Source organism: Terrapene carolina, unplaced genomic scaffold (assembly GCF_002925995.2).
Source record: "Terrapene carolina triunguis isolate 2854851 unplaced genomic scaffold, T_m_triunguis-2.0 Scaffold211, whole genome shotgun sequence".
Classification (NCBI taxonomy): Eukaryota; Metazoa; Chordata; order Testudines; family Emydidae; genus Terrapene; species Terrapene triunguis.
In genome coordinates, this window is record NW_020664562.1 from 23,222,027 (window position 1) to 23,238,496 (window position 16,470).

The following is a 16,470-nucleotide window of genomic DNA, read 5'->3' on the forward strand; positions in this document are numbered from 1 at the left end:
TAAGTTGGTAATGCGTAATATGGTCTAAAATATATGGACTTGGGGGAATCTACTCTAGGATCATTTTGATTATTCTTATCCTCCCTAACTATGAAGAATCTCCCAAAGAGGTGTTTAAATGTTTTGGAAAATCACAGATCACTTTGCAATCAAGCTGAAGGTAAGGCACTTGCTTTTTAATGATGGTTTTATTTAAATTGCCCAAATTGTAAAAACAAAACATAAAAAAAAATCCCGTAACTTTTCTCTAAGTTAGCAAATTTGGTATAACTCACACTATATAACACTGAATATCACAATAAATGTTATGTAAATTTTCATTTAATGCATTAATTATATACACAAATATTTTTAAGCTGACCATTTTTTGTACAGTTGCTGTATTTTTTTTGAACAGACAAGAAAAGCATTTGTATTTTGTTTAGAAATGTAACTCCAGAAGTTTTGAATAAATCTAATTGGTACTAAGTTAGTTACAATCCAACTGGATCTTGTGAAGCATTTTCCAAACTGGACTCTGGTCTATGATCTGGGCTTTTGCCATTAGCATTCTGTAGCGAATGTTGTCTATGTGTGGTTTGCAGGTGATCTTAAAAGGAAAAAAGAAATATGTGACACTACTTACAAATATTTTGATTAAAAGAGAATTAGATAGTTTGGGTAAAGAAATACTGAATCATTTACTCTTAATATAGTACAACTGGAAATTACAAAGAGACTGAGACCAGATTCTCTAAACTGGATATCTGGGGGTGAGAGAGAAACAAAGGTAACAGGGTAAGCTGCATTGGGGTGCCAGGCTGATCCTAAAGCACAACTTAAAGCAGCTGTGGGACTGCTTTGTTCATATTCTAATAACATCCCACAAGAGGTTGTTACAGCTGCCAAGGATTGGCTAAATATTGTTGCTCCCTGGCTACCCCTCCTGCACTGGGGACAGGGAGGAGTGAAACAGCAGTCATTATGCATGTTGTACTCCAGCTGGGGTTCCCCAGATGGGGGAGTCTTGAGGCTGTTTTGCACTGGCAAACTAGTGCAAGTTGACCCCTGCAGGGGCCAGGCTCTGGCCTTAAGATTTAGAACTATATTTTAATGGCCATAAATAGATCTGGGCCTCATGCTAACATCCTTTACATGGAACTCCCATTGAAGTCATTGGGACATTAGTGCAGATCAAGTGCAGGAGAGCTTCAAAATGTATAGCAGTACGCCTAATTTTATTTAACACTGAATTAGGATATGGTACAGAACAGATTTCACAAAAAGCTAGAGGTCTGACGTACAGTGGTTACTATTAAGATGTCAACATTTAATAGTTGTCACACTGTAGTACATGAGATGCCACAGTTGTTTTATAGACTCTAGAATAGAAAATAATTGCAGTATCTTATGCCAGAATATTGTAACTTGGTAAATGCTAATTTTTTATACGGTGACCACTTATGAAAAAGATAAAATGCAAACTAATATCTGGTTTGTGCTCTTCCTTTTATTTTTGGTACATTATTGGAGTGCTGTTCATACTAGTATAATTAACGTTGACTCAGCATTTCTGTAGAAAAATCATTAAATAACTTCTGCATATGCATTAATCTTTTCAAAGAAAATTCTTGTTTACTTAAGCATGTAGGATGTGTGGCAGTTGCACAGATATAAAGAACACAAACGGCTCTGTTGTAGTTGCTAGTCTATAGAATAGATTTATACAAGTAAATCTATTATTGATTGAAGTCCACAAGCTGCTATAGTCTTTAGGTTAATAATTTACTTTAAGAAGACCTTCAATATTTACAGCCTGATTTTGATTTCATACTAGTTTTACACTAATAAATGAATGGAGTCACTCCTGATTTACAGTGGCAAATGAGAGCAGAATTAGGCCCTAGAGCTCTGTCATTCATCTTTATACATGCTAATAAGACCTTTTAAAGCTATTTTTGATAATAGTTTGAAACAAACATTTGAACTACAACATCAGTCTTCGGCTTGCGTTCTTAGAACAGTAGTTATTGTTGGGACTCTGATCAATGTAACAGTAAGCTACAAGCTCAGTTAAGGACAAATTTTTTTTTTATAATTCATTGTTTTTATTAATGTATTTAAAAAAAAAACGTTCATGGGTAATATTTGTTAATATATACCACAAGACTTACCTTGGCTATAGTTAGCATGAGTTTAACAGTTTCAGCAGTGTTATGAACTGGAATTACTCGTAAATTACTGCCCAGGAATCTGCACATCAGAATAACCATGGTTACATTTAAAATATATATTTACAGTACATGACAGCTTAAGGCTGAAAAACCCTTCTCACATTATCCAAATAATATTTCTCCATCCAAGCATTTCCCACAATTCTGGACGTCTGGGCTGCTGTCCTCTCTGTGCATCTCATGGAGGCAGTGTTTTGGCACCACATGGTCTGGCCATATCCCTTCTGCTCCTGCTTGCTGCCAGATTCTCTGCCTCCACAGCAGCAGACAGTGGCAGTTTCTTTGCCTCCTGCCCTTACAACTTCTATTTTAACTTTTCTACCCAGTTTTTTGGGCAGTGGGGAGCAGTGTTCTCCCTCCTCAGCATTCCTCTTTCTCCCTGGGTCAGTTAACCTCTGGGGGGTTTAACTGTCCCTGAGCTTTCACTGCAGCATCTCCCTGCTTGCTCCTCTGCACTTCTTTCCTACCAAACTTTTTCCTACTATCGCTACATCTCACTGTTTCCCAGACATCCAGAATTGTAGGAGATGCTGTGCTGCAGAACAGAAAATTTCTTACCAATAATTCCCTTCCTGCTAGCAGCATCTCCCACAATTCTACCCATCCTGGTAGGGGTCTTGTTACCATATGACTGTTGTCCTTGGTCTAATGTACATAAGTACTTCATTATCTCTGGAACATTTGTTAATGATGATATGCAAGTTTTACAGTTTGGGAATAATTTATCTGGCAGCAAGCAGAAGCACAGGATGTGTGTCCAGACCATGTGGCGCCAAAACACTGATCTGCCTCTGTGAGCTGCAGAGAGGAGAGCAGCCCAGATGTCCAGAATTGTGGGAGACATTGCTACCAGAAAGCAAATTATCAGTAAGAAATTTTCCAATCCTATTTCCTACACTCCCCACCAGTGCATGCAGAGTGTTTTTGGGATTATTTTGTTGTGGTGTGTTTTTTTGTTTGTTTGTTTTTTTAAGGCAAATGGAGGGTTGACACTATTCTTACACCCCTCTCACCCCCCCTCCACAGCACCTCCTCTTCCTGTATTTTTATGGGGTGTTACAGGAGAGAAGCTCCCTTCTTTCTCTGGAATGCTTAGGGACAGAGTCCCAAGCCCTATTCCACTTTGCTTGAGACCAAGCTCCTTCAGCATTTATGTGCGCAGGAAGGATTGAGACTGTAAGCACTGCTTTGCCATGCCATTTGCAGAATTAGTTTTAACTCTCAAAATGCCAGTAGCCAAGTGGATTTGTTGAGGATGGTGGTAGATTACAGTCAAGTGTCCGAAAACACTGAGCAAAAGGAATAGGTCTAAATCTAAACTCCCATACCTTGTTACCGCACTATCCAGACAGATCGTGCTACCTGTCAGTTATACACAAAACAAGAGGATAATCCTGATAAAAAATTCCCTTTAAACACACAAAAGTTTATGAAGAGGCAGGGAAATTTGCACTGCTTCTGTCTGCAATATCTATTCTGGGGATAAATGGGACTTTACTATTTCCCCCCTCTCAATCCACCACTTCATCCAATGACATCTTTACAGCAGGGTCTATAATAGGTTTTAGTTACTCAAGCTGGAACTTAGCAGTGAAATGGAGGCAAGAAGGTTTAGAAACCTAAACTTCTAGAAACACTTGCACAGATTTTGCTTTCCAGAATAGTGCTAAAATACTTTAGGGACTATGTCTACACTAGAGACCTTACAGCAGCACAGCTGTACCCACCGATGCAACTGTACTGCTGTAAGATCTCTTGTGTAGCCTCTCTGTGCTGACGGGAGAGAGCTCTCCTGTTGACATAATTAGACCACCCACAACAAGCAGCAGCAGCTATGTCAGCAGAAGAGGCTGTCCCACCAACATAGCGCTATGCACACTACCACTTATGCTGGCGAAACTTATGTTGCTCAGGAAGGTGTTTTTTCCCACCCCCGAGTGACATAAGTTTAGCCAACGTAAGTGGTAGCGTAGACATGGCCTAAATGTGAAGAATTAGGGTGACATGGGATGAGAATGCTTTAGAATAATCAAAGGTTTAATCCAAATAAGTAGCCAGCTGTTCAGATACTTACGGCTCCTGTGACCCTCCTTGTGACTATAGGTAAGAAGTTTTAAAAACTGGTGAACAAACATTTGTTAAATATTTCTTTATGCAGACAAGACTTGTTACAGGAGAAAGTTGTGGGTTTTTAGAAATTAAAGAAAAATAGCAAAATTTTCCAGTCAGTATTACAAGCCTAGAAAAAAGAATCACTAAATATATTATTGAAGTGATTGAAGAAAGTGTTACTTGTCATGCTTTCAAGAGTGTCCCATGCTGTCAAGTTGACTGTGATATGTCAAAATAATTGATAGCATTGTTTTGCACATTCTCTATTAATAAGACAAGCCAATGTTACAAACATTAGCCTCTGGCTAATTTTCCACTAGATAAGCAAAATCAAATTCACCTGTGTGACTATTTTAGAAATCTGTCTGTAGCACTTATGAATTCTGGTTGATATTATGAAGTTGTTACTATGTAAAATTGCTGTATCATGGAAGGCCTCTAGGTCTGTATATCCAGACCAAGAATAAGGGCTGGTCTACACCCAGCCGCTAGTTCGGCGGCTGGGGATCAAAGTTCTGGGTTCGACTTATCGCGTCTGGTCTGGACGCGATAAGTCGAACCAGGAAGTGCTCGCCGTCGACTGCGGTACTCCAGCTCGGCGAGAGGAGTACCGCGGAGTCGACGGGGAGCCTGCCTGCCGCGTGTGGACCGCGTCTGAACCGCGGTAAGTTTGAACTAAGGTATGTCGACTTCAGCTACGTTATTCACGTAGCTGAAGTTGCGTACCTTACTTCGACTTGGGGGGTTAGTGTAGACCAGGCCTAAGAGCAGATTGTTAAGGACTATCAGCATCTGAATAGGTCTTACCTGGGAAGAACAAAGGAGTTACTGCATACTAGGAGAAACTAGTTCTCCAACTTCCCTCACTTTTTTGGGGGGAGGGAGGGGGGGGTTGGGGGTGTGTGCGTCTGGCATTTGGAGAGTGGGAAATTCCAAAATACAGGATGAAGAAGCCAAAGTGTTGAGGGCAGCCTTTAAAAACCATAGTGGGTGAAGACACGCAGGCAAGAGGAAGGGGATGGATTAGCCTAGGTGAGAGAAGGGTCCATATTTCAGAATGCAAGCCATGCATTACAGCAGAAGGATTCTGGATGCCCCTGACAACTCCGACCCCAGCCCAAAGAGTGCTCTGGAGTGGTGAGGAAACAGACAGGGAAATGCATATACGGTTTATTATTTGTGAACAGAGGTGAGTATTTCTCGTGTGATTAGGTAAAAAGCAATGGTGTTAGAATCCTGTGCAAAGTGTCTGTGTGTTTTATGTGTTACACTGTAGGCCTAGGAGACCCACACAGCTAAAGTTCTGGGATGGGGTGAATTTAAATTCTGGGTGAAAGTCTAAGGGCTTAGCACCAATGGCGGATTTAGAGTTAGTGGGTCCCTGTGCGCAGCTTCATTTTCGGGGGGCCCCCTTGGAACCCAGCCAAGAAAAAGAACATTCTCTTATTCCCCTCCCCCCGTTTTTTATTCTTTTTTTCCTTCATCCTCCTCCTATCTTATAAGTAATGGGAAGTAAATGAAAATAAAGTTGGTTGGGGTGCAGGGGTCGGGCTTTGGGAGGGAGTTTGGGTGCTGGGTGCGGGCTCTGGGCTGGGGCTTTGGGTGTGGGAGGGTTGAGGGATCAGACGCTGGGAGAAAGTTTGGGTGCGAGCTCTGAGATGGGGCAGGGGGTTAGGGTGTTGGAGGGGGGCGGCGCGGCTCCCAAAGCGACTGGCGCGCACACTCCTTTGGCAGCGGCTCATTGGTTTGGGGCGGGAGCAGGGGCTCTCCGTGGACCGCTGCCCTCAGGCGCCGCCCGTGCAGCTCCCATTGGCTGTAGTTCCTGGGCAATGGGAGCTGTGGAGTTGGCGCTTAGGGCAGGGGCAGCACGCGGACACACACACACACACACACACACACACACCCACCCCGGGGCCGTAGGGCCGCTGCTTCCGGGAGCAGCGCGGTGTAGAGGGCAGGAGGCAGAGCAGGCAGGGAGCCGCCTTAGCCCTGCTGCTGGCACGTCTCTGTGCGCCCCTTTGGGGGGAGGGCAGCAGCGGGTCTCTGTGTGCTGGCAGGGGCAGCACACGGCACTGCCTCCCCCCCCAGCAGGGGTGCACAGAGACGTGCCAGCAGCCAGCCGCTTCGGGGAGCAGCGTGGGCCACCGGCCACGGCATGCAGGCAGCCTGCCTGCCTGAGCCCTGCTGTGCCACTGGCTGGGACTCAGGGGGAGGTTGTCAGATGAGATTTGTCCTGCATTTTGGGGGCCACCGCACGGCTTGTTTCATGGTAAATCTGCTCCTGCTTAGCACTGTTTCTAAGGACTGGGTAATGAGCTGTGAGGTTGCAGCTCTCAAGAGGGGGATACTAGACCGAGGGTCTGAACCCTGAGCATGTGCCTAGGAACCCCAAGACAGAGACAATGCCTTGGCTCTGTTGAGACTCTGGAGGCTTAAAACACCTGAAGATTCAGCCGTTGGATCACCTCACAGCAGTCTGGCAAGTGTCCAGCTTGGCAGGACCTTTGAAAATCTGTATATAGGACCTTTGTGTAAATATTCATTAATATTGCATCTCATTATTCTTTAGTAATAAAAATACTGGTCCCATTAAAGACATACCTTTTCTGAATCCTGAACATTAAATCCCATTCTTTTGGTCCATGCAAGGCAGCTGACAAAAGCAAAAAACTATTCCGATGAACGTTTATGAACTTCTCAGTTCTGCCTAAAAACAGTTCTCCTCCTGTCTTAAATAAGTCTTGTGTGTCTGCCAATAGAAATGCAATGCCTAGAGAAGAAATTGATTACAATGTAAGCTCAGTTTGTTACTTCAAGCTAGTAATGAGGTTTAGTCTTGTAACTACTAAGTCATCAATAAGCAGAACTCCCAACTCAAGCATTACTTTAGAAGGCAAAGGAATATAAAATGTGAGTCAATTCACATACCTTGGCAGTAATGTGCAAGCCAATGGGGATGGCCAGAAGGAAATAATGTCACAAATTGAACAGCAGCAGCTGCAGTCACCAGTTTAAGATTTGGTCATCGAAAATCTACAATTTAAGACCAAACTACAAGTTTTCAACTTAAATGTTATTTCCATATTAACATATGGATGGGAAATCTTGAAATCCACAAACGATACAGACAAATTCTAGGTATTTAATGGGATGAATTTATAACAATTGCCAAGATGAGTCAGACTTCAACAAACCTTTATCTCTAAAGTTATGAAGAAAAGAAGCTAGAAATATGTGGGGAACAGCTTAAGAACAAAGACAGAGCATCTGCAATGGCAGATGTGCCATTGGGCACCTGAAGGAACAAGCAAAAGGGACCAACTGAAAGAATCCCTTTGTCAAACAGTCCTCAGACAGGGAAACTTCTGAGACTTAGCAACGTGCAGGACATGGAAAGAGCAGCTCAGGTTAGACGGGTGTGGTGGAAACTTATTCATGCCTCATGCAATGTTGATGGCAAAGAAAGGGTTCAGATTCAGAATAAGCAGAACTATTTTGCCTAAATGTCACTTTAGTGGTTTAAAGTGCTGTTCTATTCTGAAAAGCAACTGTAGAAATAGTAATATGGGGTTTCATGTTTGTTGCCTCAGTGATTTCCTGGTCAAATCGGCTCATTTTACAGAGAAATTTTTTTTTGTAACTGCCAGCTCAGCAAATTTGACTTAGAAGATTAAGGTCAAGCTGGTTTTCTTTTCACACATCGTCACCAGTAGTAAAGGTTCTGCTGGCTAAATTATGCTTTAGTGATATTTGTGCAGTGATATTGTCTCAGCTAGATTCATGCAGGTGTGACTGGGATTCAGTAAACAGCTTGATTAATGCACAGAAGGAATAGAATCCAACTCAGTCACTCTAAGATGAATGGCTTCAGTAAAGCTTATAAGATTAAATAACTGCAGATTTTTTTTTTTAAATCACAAAAGTCATTAGGTATACATAAGGAGCTGTTCTGTCAAGCAAGATGACATTTTATATAGACACTTTTCAGACTACAACTGCACTTTAATGCAATAACTAGTATCTGATTTCTATTCACAGCCCCTCCTCTCCTCACTTCCACTCTTTTCTAATGTTGGCCTCTTGAAAAAGAAAATACTTTGGCACTTTCACATCCAATATTCCAAATTGTATGACATTTCTGCAATGCAGCTTTTGTACAGGTTCTTAGGTCTACTCTGTGCTACTGCAAGAGGATCTGCTCCTATACCCCATTAGAATTTCTGGCGAGTTCTTTAAGAAATATGTACTGCAATTCAATTTACTGTACCAGAAAGAGAAAAAATCATGGATCCATTTTCCACCGAATCTGAATATCGAACTCTGTGGTGTTGCCTCTGTAGAGATTCTGAAACTTCATGACTCTAAATAAATGTAAAAAATGTATTTTAAAACATGCTTGCAATCATATCAACTGGACTCTTAAAACAGAGTCTGACTGTTAAAAGGTCTTGAGTACCTTAGTTTAGAAAATATTTTTACTCCAGTAGCAGTAATGATTTTAAACATTTTAATTGAACTTTTGCATAATTGATGAGAATATGAAATATTTGCATAGCTGCAACAATGATTTAGGTATGAAATAATGGGGTGACAAACTTCTAATTTTTTTTTACCTCTTCCAGCCTGTCTACATTCATTTTTTCACAGGAAACACTTGCATAATACACAAGGAAACTTCGCAAACAACATTTTACAGTCAAATCTTTGTTTTTAAAAAGTAATGCACAGAAGGAAGATTTGCAGACAGTAGAAATGTACACACTAGATGTTTGTTTGCCTGCAATTAAGTAGGCTGGTTTGAATGAATCAATAAGGATGTCAGCATTTGACTTGAAGGACAGATAGATCAGAAAAGACTGCTCTGGACAACATCCTTACCATGGGAGCTTCATGGCAGAATACAAACTGCTTAGGAAAGCAAGATGACGACACCATGCAACAATGTCATCTGAAGAATGGGGTGGACTTGTACATATTTTTCAACCTGCAGGTTGAATTTTCTAGTGTTCTAGAAAAAAATATCTCGAACAATCACACACATTCTGGACTGTGACTTTAACATGCTCAAATCAGACTTCGGTCTCCTCAAGAGTCTGAATTTTAAAACAAAAATTGTGCACCCATATTTGAATCTCATAACTTATTACTGTAATCTATCCAAAGTATTAATACTGTATAATGGAAGAGATAAAATCTTCAGGGGGGAATCTAGAAGACGACAACATCCTTGCTGGAATGACTTACATTGATAAGCTGGAAAAAAAGAAATCCATATAGTAGTATCAATGCAATATAAAAAGAAAGACATGGGTTAGGAAAACATTTAACTCACAACAGCAGGTGGCAGGAATACTAAACTGGTACCAAACATGAAGGGAAATAGCAGAATAAGAAAAAACATGAAGAAAAAGGTAGGTCTATGGTAGCAGCAGGTTTACCAGGTAAGTGATACACATTTTCCTGTATCTATTATATACTTTAGCATTGCATAAAATATTTTCCTGTTATAAAATCTTGGAAATACTTGACAGTTGGTTCAATATTAGTGAATCAGTTGCTGCAGTTGACCAGAGGTGCCAATTTTCTAATGTGTCGGGGGGTGCTCCACCTGTTCCCCCAAAGCCCCACCCCACCCTGCCTCCTCCTACCCTCACTCTGCCCCCATCCCCCCGCTCCACCTCTTCTCACTTCGTTGTGCCCCCACCCTCACGCATGCCCTGCCCTCACTCCTCCTTAGGATGACCAGATAGCAAGTGTGAAAAATCTGGACAGAGTGTGGGGGGGTAATAGGCGCCTATATCAGAAAAAGCCCTGAATATTGGGACTGTCCGTATAAAATTGGGACATCTGGTCACTCTACTTCTCCCCCTCCCCTCCCAGCGCTTCCTGAGCTGATCATGGCAGGCGGGAGGCGCTGGGCAGCAGGGGGAGGCGCTGATTGGCATGGCTGCCAGAGGGTGGGAGGCGCTGCAGGGAGGGGAAGGAGCTGATTAGGGGTGCTGCCGCTGAGTGGGTGCTCCAGCCTCAGAGCATCCATGAAGCCAGTGCCTATGCAGTTCACCAATAACTGGTATGCAGTACCTGGAGAGCTGAACTCATGATAACTGTTGTGATCCATCTTGCCTTTTCCTGCCCACCATTTTCTGCCATTGTCACAGGGGTCATTAATACTTCTGCAATGAAATCTCTGGTAAAACTTTCCAAAAAACCTTAAAGAAAACTAGCAACAGAGAGAGAGAGAGAGAGAGAGAGAGAACAGAAATGTCAGCCACCAACTGAAGAGAACATAGCTGTAATAAAGGACACTCATTAATGGTGCTTGGTCAAGGCACCAAAGGTGCCTAAAGACCCCAACTGAAATCAGAGCCACAGTGCCTGGGCATTTTACAAACACAGGAGAAGAGATAGTTCCTGCTCTGAAGAGCTTAAGCTCTAAATCCACGAGGCAGACCATGGGTGGAAGAAAGAGCTACAAGCAGATTATTGGGAGCTGAAGCACAGAGAGATCAGCTGAGTTGCCCAAGGTCATGTATAAAGTCTGTGTCGGGGCCACCTGCCCAAAGATTTCACAATCCTTAGCTTTGAACTAATAATTTAAAAAAATATATATCATACTAGTGTATTACTGTTTTGGAGAAATGTTCTTACAAGTCATATAAATATTCTGTATCTGCCCAAGTGTGGTTGTTAATAAACACTGTAAATATTGTTCCCAAAGGAATCTGTTGCATCTATGGCAGTTTTCTTGTTACAACTGTCCTACCATTCAAATGGCTGAGGTGAGAAAGACTAAAGAGAACTCTGCTTTGGAACATGTCAGCAGTGTTTCTAACAATCCAGTTTCCTTCCAAAACCTATGGAGAGGTTCATTGACTTGGCAAAAGTCCCAGTGAAATGCTGGCAGAGCCTGGCTTAGAATTTAGGATTTCCTGATGTTTTATAAAATAATTACACAGCAGGGAGTGTAGCAGGGCTAAGTGTGCTTCCTTCACATGACAACAGGGAGTGAGACCATCATTAAATGATTCAGTGGATAATTTTTTCAAAAGTGCCTACATTAGTTAGGAACCGAAATCCCATTTTCAAAAGACAGTTTTGCCATTTGGGGCCATTTTCACATAGGTGCTTTTGAAGATGTTACCTCAGGTCTCCCTGTAGCACAGTGCAGCTTGCTAAGCTTCTGAGCTGACCCATCACCCTTCTCCTTGTTGTTCGCATTTGTATTTTTGAAAGGTATGTCTAGGTCTGGCCCATTTAATAGACCATGCCCTCTTCATCCAGGGTAAATTTATGTAGCTGGGAGGAGGCTGAGGGGCCTAGGCAGCCACATCAGAAAGCCCTGAATCCTCCAGCCTAGCGCTGCCATCAATCTGCTGTGATACTTTTGCCAGTTACTGAACTGCTTTGTGCCTCAGCTCCCACCTGTGAAAAGGGGATGAGGCTGTTGCTCTACCTCACAGGAGGGTTGTGAGGCCTGTTTTGTAAAGCTGTGTGTAAGCTCAACCCGGTCCCATGTGAGGACTGGTATTAGGCTACCTTTGGGGATGTTTCTACCTTTCCCAGTTAGAGGCCACCCTCAGGTCTTCTATTTTAAAGAACACAACAAGGCACAGACCACAGACCCCTGTGAGGCCTCCTAGCCACCCCTCCCCCCAACACTTTGCCTGTCAGAAGGCACTCGGAAGGCGGGACTTGGATGTCTAAGGCAGCTCGAGATTGGCTGGCACTCCATGTGCAGAGGCGTCAGATGAGTCGGTGCAGCATTACCACCACAGTGCTGTAGGCCCACTGTTTGAGCAAGAGCCAGCTCACAGGTCTGCCAAGGGGAGGCAGAGGAAGAAAGGGATTAACTGGAATTTTGAGCCTTCTAGCCCCTCAGGTTATGACCTAACTAATTCTGCCCTTTTGAAAGGCCTGGCTTCATGGCTGCTACTGAAGTGAGTGGAAATGTAGCAGGCAGAATTTGGGCCTGTGTTTGAGGGCTCTTCCTCCTTTTGGTACCACAGCCACTGGTCCCTGGACCAAGTCATGGAGTAACTTGAGACTTTCCTCTCAGGTGACATGCCCCAATTCAAACCCAACGTCTCTCTGGGATTCAGGAAGTTCAAAAGAAAAAGCAAATAAACTGCAATTATTTTATCACCAGGAAGATAATCTCTGCCTGTATGTGAAACGGGAAAATGGTGGAGCTCAAAAACACAACGGTTTCTCTGCGCTCTGTGTGGACTCTACTCCTGTCTCTTCTGTCAACATTGTTTTCTGATTGAGGGGCCTGGGGCCCTGGGTGAGGCACCACTGGAAATCCTGAGACTTTGGAAGCCACCCTAATAATTTCTCTATAAACCCAAGTCTCAGTCTGAAAGCCTGTGGCCATACAGGTATGAATACATGAGCTGCTTGAGAGATACGAAGAATTGCTGATTGCAGGCAGAGACATAGGGGAGCCCTCAACAATACAAAGCAATAAAATGGACAAAATGATGAAATTCAAAAATAATTTAAATTTTCTCCAGATCAGGGAAAAGAAAGAAAAAAATTACAACAACAAACCCCTGCTGTGATGGAATGTTCCAAATATTTTCTCTCTCTATGAGCCTTTAATGTTAAAGCATGAGGCAGCATCTTGTCTGCAGAGAGAAGCAGCCTGAGAATGCTGGTACATCCTTCATTGTGACTATAGGATGCATATCAGTGCTTTGCAGAGGGAGGAGCCAGAGGCCAATAAAAGTAGGAACTACAAACAAGTATTATTGGGCCCAGCCCCTGCCTTTGGATAATAAATGAATGTGTACACTCATATGTGTAAAGACACCAGTACATTTTTTACTGCAACATGGACTGCTCAGACTCGGTGCAGAATAATTTCAAATTTAATGAAAGGTGAACTGCACATTAAAAAAAATTAAAATAGCTCTGTGCTGAATAGGCCAGATGAAATAACCCAGCAAAGAGAGGCATTCAACACCTTAGCCGTTTCTCCCCTTCTATTCCTGGCAAATAAGCAGTCATCTTGGAGTGCCTGCTTCTTTCTGTTCAGTCAGATGCACCAGCTAATGTTGAAAGGGGCTGGAGCCTGCAGTCTGCCTTAGGGAGTAAGTCAAGTCCATAATTTTTTAATACTGAAGATTTTATTAAAATATTTTACTCCCTGTAGAATATAAAGTAAGGGAGAAAAAAATTAGACTTCCTACCCCTGTGCATGGAGGTAGGCTCCAGTGCTCTTTTGGCTGGGTATGATGGTACCAATAGAATGCTAGGCAATATCTTGTGACACACCCATGGACACTATACACTATCCATATATATATATATAGAGAGAGAGAGAGAGAGAGAGAGAGAGAGAGCCTGCATGTCTTTCCCCATCTTGATTGCTAAATATATATCTTAAGTGTGTTTATGGAATAATGAAGGGAACTTTATGACACAGATTGAGAATCTAGCTGGTCATTTATATATTGACATAGTGCTGGTTTAGACTTTGTGTGCACTTGTTCTGAAGTTAGTATAAATCTAAATAAAAGGCACCATTTAATTCAAGTACTGGTGCTATATTTAGGGTGCATAGCAGTGATTTTTTTTTTTTTGAAGTGAATCTGCCAAATTTGTAGCAAAATCTTCCCCTGAACTAAGATTTTGAAACTTGTCTAAACACAGATGTGCATTATATGAGTCATCACCTTTTGGGATGGGGAACCCTAACAGATCACAAGCTACAAATGTTAGCAGGGAAGTAGAGGAATAAAGATTAGCTGCTTACTTGTAACTTCCTTTGTTTGTGGTATATTGCTAGGAATGTTTGATATTTATTTCTCTTTGAATGTTGAAAATGATAGGTTTTGTTCTGGGTAGTTTTAGGCTGTCTTGAAGCCAGCAGGCACCAGGGTCTGGCTTTGTACACAATAATGAAATGTTTTTCCCTGAGATTCTAACATTTTATTACTATGGTAGAGGGTCTGGCTGTACTAAAATTATATCTAAACTATACTGAAGCTGCAATACACAGTAGGCTCACAATGCCCTATGAGAGGCAGCAAGGTGCAGCGGATAGGACGCTAGTTTGGAAATCAGTAGATCCCTATTCTAGTCCCAGTTCTACTAGTGGTTTGCTCTGTGAGCTTAGGCACATCACAACCTCTTTAACCTAGATCCACACATGGGGTTAGGCATTGCAATGCTGAGCAATGTGGCAACTAGAAAAATCATAGGAACAGCACTGCAATCCACAAAGCCTGAATTCGGCTCTACAATGAATGGGGTGAGATAGGAGCCTTAGGATGCAATCCACAACAGCCAACAAGCTAGGTGGGGAGCTGCCTAAACTAGCCAATAGAAGTTGCTGATAGCAGGGGTGTGGGCTAAGCCCCTCTCCTTTCACAGATTAGCACGGAAGTCCAAGCTGCAAGGAAGCACCTATCTCTACTTAGCAATCCAAGAATGGGAACCCCTCTCGGAGTCAGGAGGCTTAGACATCTAAACAGCTTCTTACAGGAATGAGATGGATGCCTGTCTCACTCCACCTAAAACTGCGACAGTGGTGGAAAAGGAGCTTTTAGCCCAGTGGTTGGAGCACTCACCTGGGATGTGGTAAACCCATGGTCAATTCCCCTTTCTGTATGTTGGTGGGACATCCACATGGGAGGTGGAAGACCCAGGGTCCAGTGCCCCTGCTCCAAGCATTCTTTCCTTATTTATCCAGAGTGCAATAACTTCAGCAGGAGAGATTGTGGGAAGCCCACGTCAGAATATCCCAGTGGTTAGTGCACTCAGATTCTCTTTTCCCTGCTCAGGGAGAGGGGGAAATTGGGTCTCTCACACAGGTGACTGCTCTAATCACTGAGCTAAAATGTGTACAGTAAACACCTTTTCTTCCTCTCCTCAGATTTTGAATGGGACCCAGTGTGGTTGGTGTGCTCAAAGGCCACCTACCAGAAGAGGTCCTACACATGAGATAGGTAAGTGAACGCCTATTTCCCCCCTGTTTGTGGACTGCTCTGGGGCTCAGGTGGGAGAAAGGTGTCTGAACACCTAGAGTGAGAGTAGAAAGCAAACCCAGAAGCAGAAACATAATCAGCTAGGGGACTTTTATCCTTAACATTTAGGAGCTGAGTAAATTTAGGCACCTATAGCGCTTGGCAGGAGTTTTGTGGATTGCAATGGAGCCTAAAACTGGGACTTAGGCACCAGCAGCTCCAGGCACCAGCACTCCAAGCGGGGGGCGCCCTGCCGGTCCTTGCGAGGGCAGCAGTCAGGCAGCCTTCGGCGGCTTGCCTGCAGGAGGTCCGCCGGTCCCGTGGCTTCAGCAGTGGGTACGCCGAAGCCGCGGAACCGGTGGACCTCCCGCAGGTATGCCACCGAATCCGCGGGACCGGGGACCTGCCGCAGGCATGCCGCCGAAGGCAGCCTGCCTGCCGTGCTTGGGGCGGCAAAAAAGCTAGCGCCGCCCCTGGACTTAGGTGCCTAAGTACCTTTGTGAATCCCACCCTTTATGTTCAGTTTCCCCATCTGGAAGAAGAGGATAATTACTTACCTTCTTTTGTTGAGTGCTTTGAGATCTCCAGCTGAAAAGCACTTAAGAACTCAGAGTTATTGCACCAGCTCAACTCTGGCTGGTTTTCCTCACTAACTTTACAGTAATAATTTTATTTCACCTTGCATTACTGCTGTGTATCAGAATCTCTCAACTTCAAGTGCCAGAAAGTTATAATGAAAAATTAATTACCTATACTACTGCGTGCTATGTTGCTGGACTTCAAATCTGAAACATAAAAATCAATGAAAAATACATTAGTAAATACACAGTATCACACTTCCATGTTCAATGAAGAATGGAAGGCTGTGCAAGAGTAGATTGAAATCTCTGGAGAGAAGTGGGACCAGGCTGTTTCATTAGAAAAAACAAACATCTATGATTTTGTTTTCAGGTTCTAAGCTCTGTAATGGCTGTAATTTAAAGTCTTTTTAGAAGTCTTGTATTTGCTAAAATTTAAAAGGGAAGGGGATAGAGAAGAGAACTTAGGCTTTTCTAGCCAGTATTTGTTATGCTCATACAAAGCAAACACAAAGGTTCAGGCTTGATTAAAAGCGTGGCTCTGCATGTTAGTGCTCATCTTGTTATGCTCATACAAAGCACACGGGATCTTTATAG

General features: G+C 43.0%; 1 protein-coding gene across 1 annotated transcript; it reads right to left on the bottom strand.

Moving 5' to 3' along the window:
* Positions 1-30: 30 nt before the first annotated feature.
* Positions 31-11,543, bottom strand: LOC113407470 (uncharacterized protein C1orf146 homolog). Its single transcript, XM_026656036.2, has 7 exons — positions 11,499-11,543; positions 11,300-11,330; positions 10,407-10,534; positions 8,593-8,686; positions 6,927-7,095; positions 2,154-2,232; positions 31-589 (listed from the first exon to the last, which is right to left on the bottom strand). The coding sequence occupies exons 1-7, from the start codon at positions 11,541-11,543 to the stop codon at positions 470-472; spliced, it is 666 nt and encodes a 221-aa protein (XP_026511821.1). The 3' UTR covers positions 31-469.
* Between the last annotated feature and the right edge of the window lie 4,927 nt (positions 11,544-16,470).

What these genes read in the sequence shown, in the direction of transcription:
- LOC113407470 (XM_026656036.2), bottom strand. Translation starts at nt 11,543, where the DNA reads ATGCGAACAACAAGGAGAAGGGTGATGGGTCAGCTCAGAAGCTTA. An exon ending in TGGGTCAGCTCAGAAGCTTA is followed by an intron (nt 11,331 to 11,498) that starts GCAAGCTGCACT and finishes TGATGGTCTCAC; the next exon opens with TCCCTGTTGTCATGTGAAGG. An exon ending in ATGTTCAGGATTCAGAAAAG is followed by an intron (nt 2,233 to 6,926) that starts GTATGTCTTTAA and finishes TCTGATGTGCAG; the next exon opens with ATTCCTGGGCAGTAATTTAC.